At 44.3% G+C, this 13,096-nt stretch overlaps 1 protein-coding gene across 1 annotated transcript; it reads left to right on the forward strand.

The window, feature by feature from the left end:
• The first annotated feature begins 2,871 nt into the window (after positions 1-2,871).
• Positions 2,872-4,894, forward strand: sox12 (SRY-box transcription factor 12). Its single transcript, XM_048550230.2, has one exon. The coding sequence runs from the start codon at positions 3,058-3,060 to the stop codon at positions 4,003-4,005; it is 948 nt and encodes a 315-aa protein (XP_048406187.1). The 5' UTR covers positions 2,872-3,057; the 3' UTR covers positions 4,006-4,894.
• The last annotated feature ends 8,202 nt before the right edge of the window (positions 4,895-13,096 follow it).

Raw genomic sequence — 13,096 nt, forward strand, 5'->3', positions numbered from 1 at the left:
GATGATTTGATTTTGATTTGATTTATCGTGGTCACGTACCTAAGTACAGTGAAATGTTCGTTTTGCAAGCAGAACAGGCAGATCATCATAAGCAAGGACATACAGATCATAGGGTGCTTAGACAGAGAAGGCATACAAGGGGGTGCACAAAGCAAGATCAATATTAGCAAGATCTATTTGAAATTAGAGTTGTGGATGTGAGTTTGCTCGCTGAGCTGGAAGGTTAGTTTTCAGACATTTCGTCACCATTCTAGGTAACATCATCAGTGAGCCTCCGTGATGTTACCTAGAATGGTGACGAAACGTCTGAAAACTAACCTTACAGCTCTGTAAGCAAACTCACATCCAGAACCTCAACTTGAGCTACAAATCTTCTCAAAACTCGCTAGAAATTAGAGTTGTCCATTCAGCAGTTTAATACCTTATTGGTGCATGTGTTCAAGCTTCTGTACCTGAGTTGGACTGAAGGGTCCATTTCTGCGCAGTATGACTCCATCTTACTGGAAGATTGGAGGGAGGCAAATGTTCCTCTTTTCAAGAAAGGGAATAGGGAAATCCCTGGAAATTACAGACCAGTCAGTCTTACGTGTGTGGTCAGCAAGGTTTTGGAAAGAATTCTGAGGGATAGGATTTATGACTATTTGGAAAAGCATAGCATGATTAAAGGGAGTCAGCATGGCTTTGAGAGGAGCAGGTCATGCCTCACAAATCTTATTGAGTTCTTTGAGGAGGTCACGAGTCAGGTTGACGAGGGTCGAGCAGTGAATGTGGTGTACGTGGATTTCAGCAAGGCGTTTGATAAGGTTCCCCACGGCAGGCTCATTCATAAAGTCAGGAGGTATGGGATACAGGGTGATTTGGCTCTCTGGATTCAGAACTGGTTGGCTGACAGGAGGCAGAGAGTGGTTGTAGATGGTAAGTATTCTGCCTGGAGGTCAGTGCTGAATGGTGTCCCACAGGGCTCTGTTCTTGGGTCTGCTCTTTGGAGTTTTTATAAATGACTTGGATAAGGAGGTTGAGGGGTGGGTTAGTATGTTTGCTGATGACACAAAGGTTGGAGGTGCCGTTGATAGTACCGAGGGCTATTGCAGGCTTCAGCGAGACATTGACAGAATGCAGAGCTGGGCTGAGAAATGGCAGATGGAGTTCAACCTGGATAAATGCGAAGTGATGCATTTTGGAAGGTCGAACTTAAATGCTGAACATAGGATTAAAGGCAGGATTCTTGGCAGTGTGGAGGAACAGCGGGATCTTGGTGTTCAAGTGCACAGTTCCCTCAAAGTTGCCACCCAGGTGGATAAGGTTGTTAAGAAAGCATATGGTGTTTTGGCTTTCATTAACAGGGGGATCGAGTTTAAGAGCCGCGAGGTTATGCTGCAGCTCTACAAAACCCTGGTGAGACCACACTTGGAATATTGTGTCTAGTTCTGGTCACCCTATTATAGGAAAGATGTGGAGGCTTTGGAGAGGGTGCAAAGGAGGTTTACCAGGATGCTGCCTGGACTGGAGGGCTTATGAGGAGAGGTTGACTGAGCTCGGACTTTTCTCTCTGGAGAGAAGGAGGAAGAGAGGTGACCTGATTGAGGTGTACAAGGTAATGAGAGGCATGGATAGAGTCGATAGCCAGAGACTTTTCCCCAGGGCAGGATTGACTGCCATGAGGGATCATAGTTTTAAGGTGTTACGAGGAAGGTATAGAGGAGACATCAGAGGGAGGTTCTTCACCCAGACAGTTGTGAGCGCATGGAACAGTTTGCCACTGGTAGTCGTGGAAGCGGAGTCATTAGTGACATTTAAGCGACTGCTGGGCATGCACCTGGACAGCAGTGAATTGAGGGGAATGTAGGTTAGGTTACTTTACTTTTGGATTAGGATTATTCCACAGCACAACATTGTGGGCTGAAGGGCCTGTACTGTGCTGTACTTTTCTATGTTCTATGTTCTGTGATTCTATTATCCAGAATTGCAATGAAGACTCAATAGTTTGGGTATTGGATTGTTTATTTGACTGCAAACAATGTACAGTGTTACAGGGAGAAGGTAGGATGAGGAGGAGGACTCCAGTTCAAAATGCACATTTGGAAAGCCACGATGGGTTGGATGGCCTCCTGCTGCACTATAACACTTGTGTGAACTCTGTGATTTCTTTTGCAATAGTACATCAAATAGCATCGCTCCGCCTTTGATGCTTTGGTGCCTTTGACTGACTCGACCCTTTGACCCTGAAATAAAGTTAAAGCGCGGACGCTAGAGATTTGAAACAGAAACAGAAAACCCGCAGGTCTGGCAGCATCAGTGGAGAGAAAGCAGAGTTCATACCTTTTGAGTCTAGTAACCTTATTAACCCCGGGTTGTCTGATCTTTCCCTTGTACATCCCATATGTTTAAGCCACTCCCTAAAACCGACTTCTGTAAACGTATTTTCCAGTGACCAATGTGGCTGATTTGCAAACTCAGACCTTTTGATGCTGTTGGGAATCGCTACATTCATGCAAGCCGTTATCGTAAAAGGGAATTGCTTCAATAAAAGGAGACCCTCGCTATTTAGGATGCGTTTCTGCATTTCTGTGAAAGTCTGTAGATTTCTTTTTAAAAGAAGAAAGGCGGGGAGAGAGCCTGAGAGAGAAACATTCATTCTTTGAACTGATGTGAAATACGTTGGGTGCCTTACAAAACAAAAAAAACCATCGATTGACATCAAAGGTGTTTTTTTCTGGCCAGCCCCGGTTGTTGTAGGTCTGGGTTCGGGTGATTGGTGAATAGGCGGATTGTGAGTGCAGCCAACAGCCAATACCAGCGGCGACTGGGTGGGATTTGCAGGGTGTGTGAAGAGAGAGAGAGAGAGAATTTATACACACAGGAAAAGCTACAACTCAGAAGTGGGTAGGAGCGCATGGGGTTGTAGTGTGCTAGGAGGGACGGGAACCCTACAATTCTACTCTCCTGTTCACAGGAGGAAAGGGGCAACCGCTTCTCAGTCCAAAAGACTTATTCCTTCCACTGGTTCCTTATTAATTCCACTTCCCCACCCCGTCTCTCTGTCTCAAACTTCCAAGGATGGTAACTGAAGACTCCAGCGATGGGGAGAGCCTGAGAAACGAGCCGGGCTGGTGTAAAACCCCCAGTGGTCACATCAAGCGGCCCATGAACGCGTTCATGGTGTGGTCACAGATCGAGAGGCGGAAGATCATGGAGCAGTCCCCGGACATGCACAACGCCGAGATCTCCAAGCGCTTGGGGAAACGCTGGAAAGCCCTGGCGGACACCGAGAAGATCCCGTTCATCAAAGAAGCCGAGCGCCTGAGGCTCAAACACATGGCCGACTATCCGGATTACAAGTACCGGCCCAGGAAGAAGGGCAAGAGCGGGGCCATCGCCAAAATGCTCAGCAGGAAGGTGGCTTCGGTCAGAAAGAACCTCAGCAACAAAGCGCAGAGAGGGAGAGGCTGCTCCAGAGACAAGGGCGTTTGGAAAACCTCTAAGAGGGCTGGACCCAGAGCCGAGACCACTGAAGATGACCGGCAGGAGGCACAGGAAGATCCCAGAAGTCGGGAGCCAGGGCGGCAGGGCAGCTGCTCTTCCTATGAAGAAGATGCCAGCGGACAAGACGAAGACTATGAGTTAGCCCCGGATCCGGAGCCCCCGGGCGCTAAGCCCATTGTAGACCTGAGCCCCGAGGAGCCTCGCTCCCCTGAAGATGCAGGACTAACCCATCCTCTCGGGGACTTGCGGTCTTCCTCTCCCTCCTCCACCAGGTCCCTCGCCTCCTGCTCTTCAGACGAGGAACTAGAAGATGAGATTCTCGACATTATCTCCAGCGCTAACTTTGAAAATCTGGCGCTTGGCCCTTTGGACTCACTATCCCTGGATAAAGATATGGAAGTCTTGCATACGAACTCCGCATCCCATTTCGAATTCCCAGATTATTGCACTCCCGAAGTAACCGAAATGATTTCAGGAGACTGGCTGGTATCTAGTGTGTCTGACCTAGTATTTACTTATTAAATTAGGGACATTTTTGTTTTAAAAAAAGTTTCTTTCTTTTTAAATATTCCTTTTCCTTCCTCCCAAAATAAAAATACAGCAAAGCCGAGATTTAAACCAACAATATCAACTTGGATTTTTCAAAATTCAGCTTGCAATTGCTGTAGCGCGCTTTTTATTGAGGTTTTTTTTAAAAGAGGAAAGTCAAATGATTTTAAAATTGTACTGCTGTCCCAAAGTAAGTAAAAGCAGGTATCTTTTTAACAGGACAATTTATTCGATGTATCCGTTTGGCAATAACAGTTGAAAGCATTTGTGCCGTGATCAGGGTATTGTACCTTAAGCCAAACCGTCGCGTTTGGATAGTTTTTAAAAATACGAAAAAAAAGCTGTCCTTAATTGGGTTTGAATATTGATCTGGATTAGTCGAGAAAGGAGATATTTGTCCAGGGATGCAGGCACCGGCCTGGCTTTAGCAGCAGGATTTCACAATTAGTTTTGTTTTTACGTATGGGGATTTCAAAGGACAATAAGTTAACGTGAAATACTCAGGATACAGCCAGACTAGGGAGAGAGACTGAAACGATATGCATCTCTCACTGAGCAAGTTCAAACTGATGCGAGGACAGCTTTGAAAATATTAGCCTGAACGTCTGCTTTGAACCCTGAGCGTCTCCTGGGGATCCAGGTTTAGAGATAACATGCGTGTCGTGTCTGAAGCCAAGCTCAAAGCTGCCTTGATAGTGCGTAAAGCGTGGAGAAGCCTTTCGATTTGCCATTCCCAGTGACACCTTGTCTGGGCGATGGAGAGGCTCTGCTGGGTCCTAGCGAGAAGCCGCCTTCTCTTCCTCTCTCCAGTCAATCCCTGAAGGGATTGGTGTGGGGGGAGAGGGAAACAAGATCTTGGATAAAGGGGGAAGTGGGTGGGTGGGGATCAGGGGTTTTACTGCACACCTGTTCACTTCCAGCGAAAGCCTCCGGGCTTTTAGAAAGCGAGAGTATTGTGTTCTCGAGTGTAATGTGAACATTAGCTGTCCACTAAGGTTGGCATCTCTCACTTGAATAGGAATCTATGAATTATTTTCACATTCATTCTAGTGTCATTGTGTTAGACCACTTATATTTATGCCCTGGGTTGGGGAAGGGGATTGTCAGTTAAGGAGAATAGATTGTTGTGGGTGTGTAGGGGGAGGGGTGGGGAGTGGGAGGATGTCACTGAAAAGTGTGGTCTGAGATTGTGTACAATCTTGACCAGGTGGTGTGTTTGGAGTGGGGGGTCCTCAACTTTTAAATTAAAAAAAAATCATCCAGTCAGGTCATTTAAAGCTGTTTCCATCACTAATTGACCTCCAATCAGATATGACATTCCCGTGCAGGTGCCTCCAGGTTACATTCTGGGTGCATGGCCAATGGGGTTTAACCATTCTAACTGAGGAGTGTGCGGGGTGGGGGGGTGGTGGTCTTAGTCTATGACGCTGGGGGCGTGGGTGAAACCATTCTCAGTGAAGGGAGTGGGATGACCTTGGTCTTTGGTGGGTGGGTGAAGCCATTCTCATTGAGGAGAGTGGGGGGAATGATCTTGGTGTATGGTGGGGTGGGTGGGTGAAGCCATTCTCAGTGAGGAGAGTGGGGCAATGATCTTGGTGTATGGTGGGGTGGGTGGGTGAAGCCATTCTCATTGAGGAGAGTGGGGGAATGATCTTGGTGTATGGTGGGGTGGGTGGGTGAAGCCATTCTCAGTGAGGAGAGTGGGGCAATGATCTTGGTGTATGGTGGGGTGGGTGGGTGAAACCATTCTCAGTGACGAGAGTGGTGGGGGTGATCTTGGTCTGTGGTGGGGGGTGATACCATTCTCAGTGAGGAGATTGGGGGAATGATCTTGATCTATGGGGGGGGTGAACCAATTCTCAGTGAGCAGTGTGGGGGTGAAGCCGTTCTCAGTAAGAAGCGTGGAGGGGTGAAGTCATTATCAGTGAGGAGGGTGGGGGGGGTGATCTTGGTCTATGGTGGGTGGGTGAAACCATTCTCAGTGAGGAGAGTAGGGGGTGATCTTGGTCTGTGGTGGGTGGGTGAAACCATTCTCAGTGAGGAGAGTGGAGGGATGATCTTGATCTATGAGAGATAATGGGAACTGCAGATGCTGGAGAATCCAAGATAATAAAGTGTGAAGCTGGATGAACACAGCAGGCCCAGCAGCATCTCAGGAGCACAAAAACTGATGTTCTCTCTGATGAAGGGTCTAGGCCCGAAACGTCAGCTTTTGTGCTCCTGAGATGCTGCTTGGCCTGCTGTGTTCATCCAGCTTCACACTTTGTTATCTTGATCTTGATCTGTGGTGGGTGGGTGAAACCATTCTCAGTGAGGAGAGTAGGGGTGATCTTGGTCTATGGTGGGTGGGTGAAGCCATTCTCATTGAGGAGAGTGGGGAGTGAAGCCATTCTCAGTGAGGAGAGTGGGGGGATGATCTTGGTCTGCAGTTGGGGGAGTTAAAGCCATTCCCAGTGAGGATACTTGGGGCGGGGGGTGGGGGGTGATCTTGACTGTATATCTATAACCAGGATGGGTGAGTATAACCATAAATCACCGTGAACCTCTAACCTCTTGGCTTGGGCAACATCATATCTGCACAGTCCAGCACTATTCTTTATTAATTTTGACTTCTACTTTGTTTTGTGAAACAAGAGAGTACAGACTAGTAACTGAGCATGTGGCATCACTGCTTTGTGTATCTAATTCGATTTGGTTAAAATATTTGAGGACAAAGAGGCAAGATGCACGAATAAATGGGGAACAGTGCGTAGAATCTATTAACATTGGTGTTGATATTCTGATTGTGTTATTCCATCAGTTGTTTACCAAGACGCATGTTTGGAGGGGGAAACAAGCGGGGAGGTGCTGTCAGAGTATTGAGAGGTGCATTTGGAACATTTCTTTCATTGGCTGTGTCCAGGCTGATTGCATGATTCATTTAACCCTTTGGCAGCTGAGGTATTCCAACTGCCTCTTTGAAAATTAATACACTGTGAATATGTAATATTCTGTGAATCCTGTAATTCTGAAAATAATGGAGAGTCTTAAATTGTGTTGACTGGGTGCTAAAACCAAGTGCTATTCAATCTGCATTCTGATCAGCTCCTTAAACAATCGCCCAACTCAGGGAGTTTTATAGCTGCGTTACTGTGAGGGAGTGAATTCTTCCATCCTGTAAATATAATGTCTCATGCTCTCTAGAAGCAGTGGAACAGGAGTACCATTTAATTCTGCTCTGCCATTCAGATGTATCCTGGTTAATATGTACCTCAAAACCATTTACCCGTCTTTGCTGCATGTCACTAGTTGCATCTACATGCCAAAATAATCTCACTCAGTTTTGAAAACTCTAACTGTACCAGCATCCACAGCCTTTTAGGGGAAAGAATTCCACATTTCTGTTGCTGTTTCTGTGAGGAGATATCTCCTGGTTTCACTCCTGAATGGTCTAGCTCCTTGTTCTTGCTTCCTCACCAAAGAAAATAGCTTCTCAGATTACCTTTTCTATATAGGAATGCAAGCCAAGTTTTTGTAACCTATTAAAATAATTTAACCTCCTATGCTCTGATAATGTCAGCACAGCCCCAGAGGGCACATAGAGGGACACACACAATTGGTGGTGGTTTGATTTTGAAGTTGAAAACTTTATGGTAATCCTAGCCACTGTGGGAACTGACCCTGGGCTGTTAGCATCACTATGCATTCAAACTAGCCACCCAGCCAAATAAGCTGACTGACAGCCCTGAGTCCAGATATTTGCCTGGTGAATCCTGATTGATATGGTGATGGACCTTAGCTAGCAGTGTCCTGTATACTTTATTCCAAAATCTATTTATAATGAATACTTCAAATTGAATATTAAACAAGTGCAGTAAAATTCAATTTTTTCTTTCCATACAGCTTGTTTCACTCTCAGGTTCCTCAATATATTTGCAGTTCTCTATCTTTACAATATGCGTACCATCCATGAAGCTGAGTGCAAAATATTTGGTCTGGAATATTACAGAAAGTGCAATAGAATTAAACTTTCTTCCATGTGACACATTCCACTCAGAGGTGCCTCAATGCAATTCCTATTCTCTTGATATTGATAGCAACGCTCAGTCATCAAAGGGTTAACATGCATCAGCTGGATACAGTTGGGGAACTGAAACTTCCCCTCTTGTCTTCACCCTGCATTGAGAGATATTAAAGTCATTGTAGTCTGTGTAGATGGACAGAATATGAGTTAATGGTAGTGCATTAATGTAAATATTTGTCATAGATTTATTTTCAGAGATTTATAACTGTATATTTGGTTAAATTATTAAAATCTTTTGCCATTTTCTGTTACCTGTGTAAAGAATGTTTTAATTATGGAAATTAAGTAATTAATATTAAAATGTTTACATCAGTTATCAGTATTGGGTCCACCACTCATCTGTGTCCACATGCAGTTCAGAATAAATGCTAATCCTCTAAGGAAATAGATTTGCACTTCCAACACCCTCTGTTTCACAACTTCAGAACATCCAAGCCAAGGGACTGCTCAGAAATATTGTAGTTTAGGGAACCTGGCAGCCAATTTGTACACAGTAAACTCCCACAAATAACAACAAAACAATGAACAGACTATCTCTTTTAGTTATTCTGACAGGCAGATACATGTTGCAGCACAGCAAAAGGAGAGCATTCCACTGCTCTTCCTCGAAATAGGGAGATGGATTAATTTTCCAAACAGAGTGGGCCTCGCTTTAAAGTCTCTTCTGAAGGAAGGCATCTGCCTCAATGCCACGAAACTGGGAATGTTAGACAAGATCCTCAGCTGAATTCTCTGGGCTGGGGTCCTGAATCAAAACCTTTTGAACTCAGGGGATGAGACTGAGCCACATTGAAGCATAGTCAGGAATATTCACAATGGTATAGGAACACTGCCTGTGAGCCAGTCAGGCTGAAATGATTATCTAGTGCCGAATCACCACCGACAGACAAACAGGGAAGACATTTTACAGTATACGGGGTGGGAAGCTGGGTGGAATTCTGCGACAGGGCTACATTTCAGTAGTCAGCATCAGCTGCTCACTTTGCTTGTGAATGTGGCTAAGGCACATTGACTTTCCACAGTGTTGTCAGCTCTCACTTATGCCTCTGCACGTCTGATAATGCACACCAGTGGGCCCACCCTGGTACTTCATCCCACCTGATGAGCTAAACTAAGTGTGGACCCCAGCTCCACTGCTAGCAGGGGCACCACCGTCTCAGAGAGTACAGTCCACAAAAGTGGAAGATTCAGATGATCCTAATAAGAAGACAATATTTCTGAAGAGAAACACCAATGAGAGGAATAACACATCCATGGCACTACCTTGACTGATGAAGCAGATTCATGGGCACATACTTTGAAAAAGACTGGGACTTTCCCGAGTATCATCCTTTAGTTAACAACGAAGCCCACAGTATAGTCAAAGTGACTGACACAACTTTGCACCCAAACCTCAGCAAGAGCAGGGAACCTGAAGGAAAAATAATTTCAGTTCACCCAGGGTTATGTAGAAAAAACAGCCCAGTAAGGGGTCATTAATTCCCTTGATTGTGCCCTGTCCTTAAAATAGATTGTGGCAGGGACTTTCGTCAACTCCATTTACCTGTCACATCCCTTGAAGCCCTTACCAATGTCATTCATGGCAGCATCAGTTAATGCCCAAGAGACCAGTGCTTGGTTTTGAGGAGAAAGTTCTATGTCTTTGTTTTGATTTGACACCTCAAACCAGCCCTGGCAGCAACTGAGTTTGAAGGTGTGATTAAAGCTTTCACTTATACTTCAAGTATTATTAAACTTATTTCACTCCGTGATTCTACTGGCCTGCCTACAAATTTAAGATTAGGACCTCTGTTCAAGCTAAAGTCTGCTTTACTGGGCTCCCTCAGTCTGTCAATGCCTTAATTCACATGGGTTTCAGTGCATTCCTAGCACAATTTAAATTTCCAGGTTTCAGCTTCATCAGTTCCAATTTCTGTGCAATGCAAAGAACAGGGCTAATGTCTGGGATCTGCTTTCCATTAAGTCATAGAAATCTTACTTTTAATGCTTTCTGTCCTGTGCAGTGTACTTACTGATGCTATCACAGCTCTTCATAAACACCGAACCAGATGCAGTGCTGTTTCCACTGGTCAATATGGGCCTCTAGTGGCAAGAAACTGACACTGCGAGATGGTACTGCAAGAACATTAGAAATAGGAGATAATAGAAACAGCAGATGCTGGAGAATCCGAGATAACAAGGTGTAGAGCTGGATGAACTAGGACCACAACTTGGTCCTTCAAGCTTGTTCTGCCATTCGATGAGTTCAGGATTGATCTTTTAGCTTGATTCCATTTCCCTATTTCACTTGATTCCTTTAAGCCCAAATAACCACAGTTCTTTCTGCGAATGAACAAATTGCTCCTCAGTTTCACCCTAAACATCCAATTTCTTATCCCAATTGTGTGACCCCCTAGTTCTAGACTCTGTATTTGGGGAAACAGCTTCGTAGCCTATATTCTGTCAAGCCTCTTATAAATTTAATAATACAATGAGATCATATCTTCTAAATTATAGCCCTATCTTCAAACCCATATCATTGGACAAGGCTTCATCCCAGGAATCATTCACTAGGGAGCCTTCTTTGAACTCTTTCCAAGTCAATTATGTCTGTCCTCAGGTAAGGAAGCCAATTTCTTTAAATTATTACATCGATGTGGATGTCATTAGCATTTGTTGTCAAACCCTAACGCACAAGGGACAGATAAGAATCACTGTGGAGTCATATGTGGCCCAGAGCAAGTAAGGATCGCAGGTTTCCTTCCCTTACTGAACTTGGTAGGTTACTGTAAGGTAATCGTTACCAGGCGAGCAATTCTTTTCCTTTAAGTTTGTGGTGTTCTTGAATGTAATTTCATCCAATGCTGCAGTGGAATTTGAGCTCATTGTCCCAGATAACTAATCTGGCAGCTGTGAACTGTATTGAAGCCGTAGCCCTAACTTTATTGCAAATGTAGTGACATTACCACACTGCTGGCACCTCCTTCCGAACAGCACTGCTGGTGTGAAGTGTGTATAATTGTAGTTAAGTGCGTTTAATTTGATACTCTAAGCTCTTTGTAATAAAAGGCTGGCGTAGCCATTTGTTTTCCTAACTGTTTGCTCTACCTGCAAGTTAACTTTGTTTATTTCCAAATCCCTCTGAATACCATCACTTCCCAGTCTCTCAGAAGTTTAAAAATATCCTGTGTTTCTGTTTTTTTCTACACAAGTGAATAACTTCACACTACCACAATTTCTTCACCATCTGACACAAACTTGTTTACTCACGTGATTTGATTATTTTGCTTTTCAACATCTCTGTGTCCTGATGCAGCTTACTATCCTACTTATCAGAGTATCAACAGCAAACCCAGATATATAACACTCAGATCCCTGCACTTAATATGGATGGACCTCCAAACATTGGTCCTCGCAGTACCTGACTATTACAGTCTTCAAACCCAACAATTTCCTTTTCATTGCTTCTGTCTGGTTTCTGCCCATTAATTATGCCATTCTCGTATATCGCTGATGTTTTCTGAGTGATTTTGGAAAATCTAAACATGTTAGAAATGTAGGAATAGACCAATCAGCCCATCTAACCTGCTCCATTATTCACCTAGATCAAAGCCTATCATCCTATCAACATACACTCAAAAACTTCCAAAGATTTAAAACCCTGCGAGGGAACAGAGTGCTAATCTTGAACTTAAGTGGCCTCTCTCTTTCACTGAAATTGTGTGCCCTGGTTCTCACCTCTCCAACCAGGGAAAATATCCACCTTTAAATAGTTTATCAGCTTTAATGAGGTCACCTCTCATGCTTTGAAACTCTGGGGAACTCAGGCCCAGTTTACCCAATCTCTCTTCATAGGACAGCCCTGTCATTCCAGGAACAGGTTTGGTGAACCCTCGTTGAACTCCCTCTGTGATAATAATATCCTTCCTAAGATAAAGAGACCCAGGGCTGTGAACAGTACTCAAGGTGCAGTGTAACCACACATCAACCAATTGCCCCTTACGTACACTATTTTTCACATAATGGAAAACCAGATATAATTTTCAAATACAATTTCCCTTTTGTAAGCCCTCGCTACCTGGTCATATCATGTTTTTTTTAGCTGCTCTAGTAATATTTCCGCGCTTATTGATGTCAGGCTAAATGGACAACAGATGTAGGGTGGAGGAGGGGAGAGTCGGGGTGGATGGGTTCATTTACAAGGCACATCGCAGAGCTGAATATTTAATAGCTCTCACTTAGCCACCCTTTACAACCAAGGACTTTATAGCCAAGTATGTGTTTTATTTCTGAAATGCTGTCACTCTTGCAGGAAATGTCACAACCAATTTGTGGACAGTAAGCCCCCATCAGCAGTAATGAGATCATGACTGGCGCAAACATTATTGATCAAATGGCCTCGTTCTGTGCTATAAATTTTCTATGGTCCCAAGACAAATTATCTGCTCATTAATGTTTATTGAGGGAAGAATATTGGCCAGGACACTGAGTACCATACACGTAGTCTTCTTCAGAATACTGGCACATCCAGTGAACAGGGCCTTGATTATTATCTCAAGTGAAAATTAACACCTACCAACAGTATGGTACTCCCTCCATAATGCACCAGAATGTCAACCTGGCTCCTGTGCTCACATCTTTAGAGTATGGCCTTGAACCAACAATGTTCCGACTGTCTGTCCACCCACTAAGCCGCAGCTGTCTACAAACTCTTACCATATTTTATCCTTAAAACCATTTTTGTATGTTGCCTTCGGTCTCCACTGCATCAAACATCACCATCGACAGTCATCAGTTCTCATTTCCTAGTTTACTCTCAATGGGGAAAGAAAAATGTAGCTTAAGAGCAATTTCTACATTCCATACTTCCAATTTTTGTTTTACATTCAGTGGATGTGAGCATCCACATCACTGATTGGGATAGTAATGTTTTGGCCGTTCCTAAATGCCCAGAGAGCAGTTAAGCGTCAACCACATTGCTGTGGGCCTGGAGTCACATGTAGGCCAGCTATTTCCTTCACT

This window comes from Stegostoma tigrinum, chromosome 19 (genome assembly GCF_030684315.1).
Source record: "Stegostoma tigrinum isolate sSteTig4 chromosome 19, sSteTig4.hap1, whole genome shotgun sequence".
NCBI lineage: Eukaryota > Metazoa > Chordata > Chondrichthyes > Orectolobiformes > Stegostomatidae > Stegostoma > Stegostoma tigrinum.

Coding starts and splice junctions, on each gene's coding strand:
- sox12 (XM_048550230.2), top strand. CDS start 3,058: ATGGTAACTGAAGACTCCAGCGATGGGGAGAGCCTGAGAAACGAGCCG.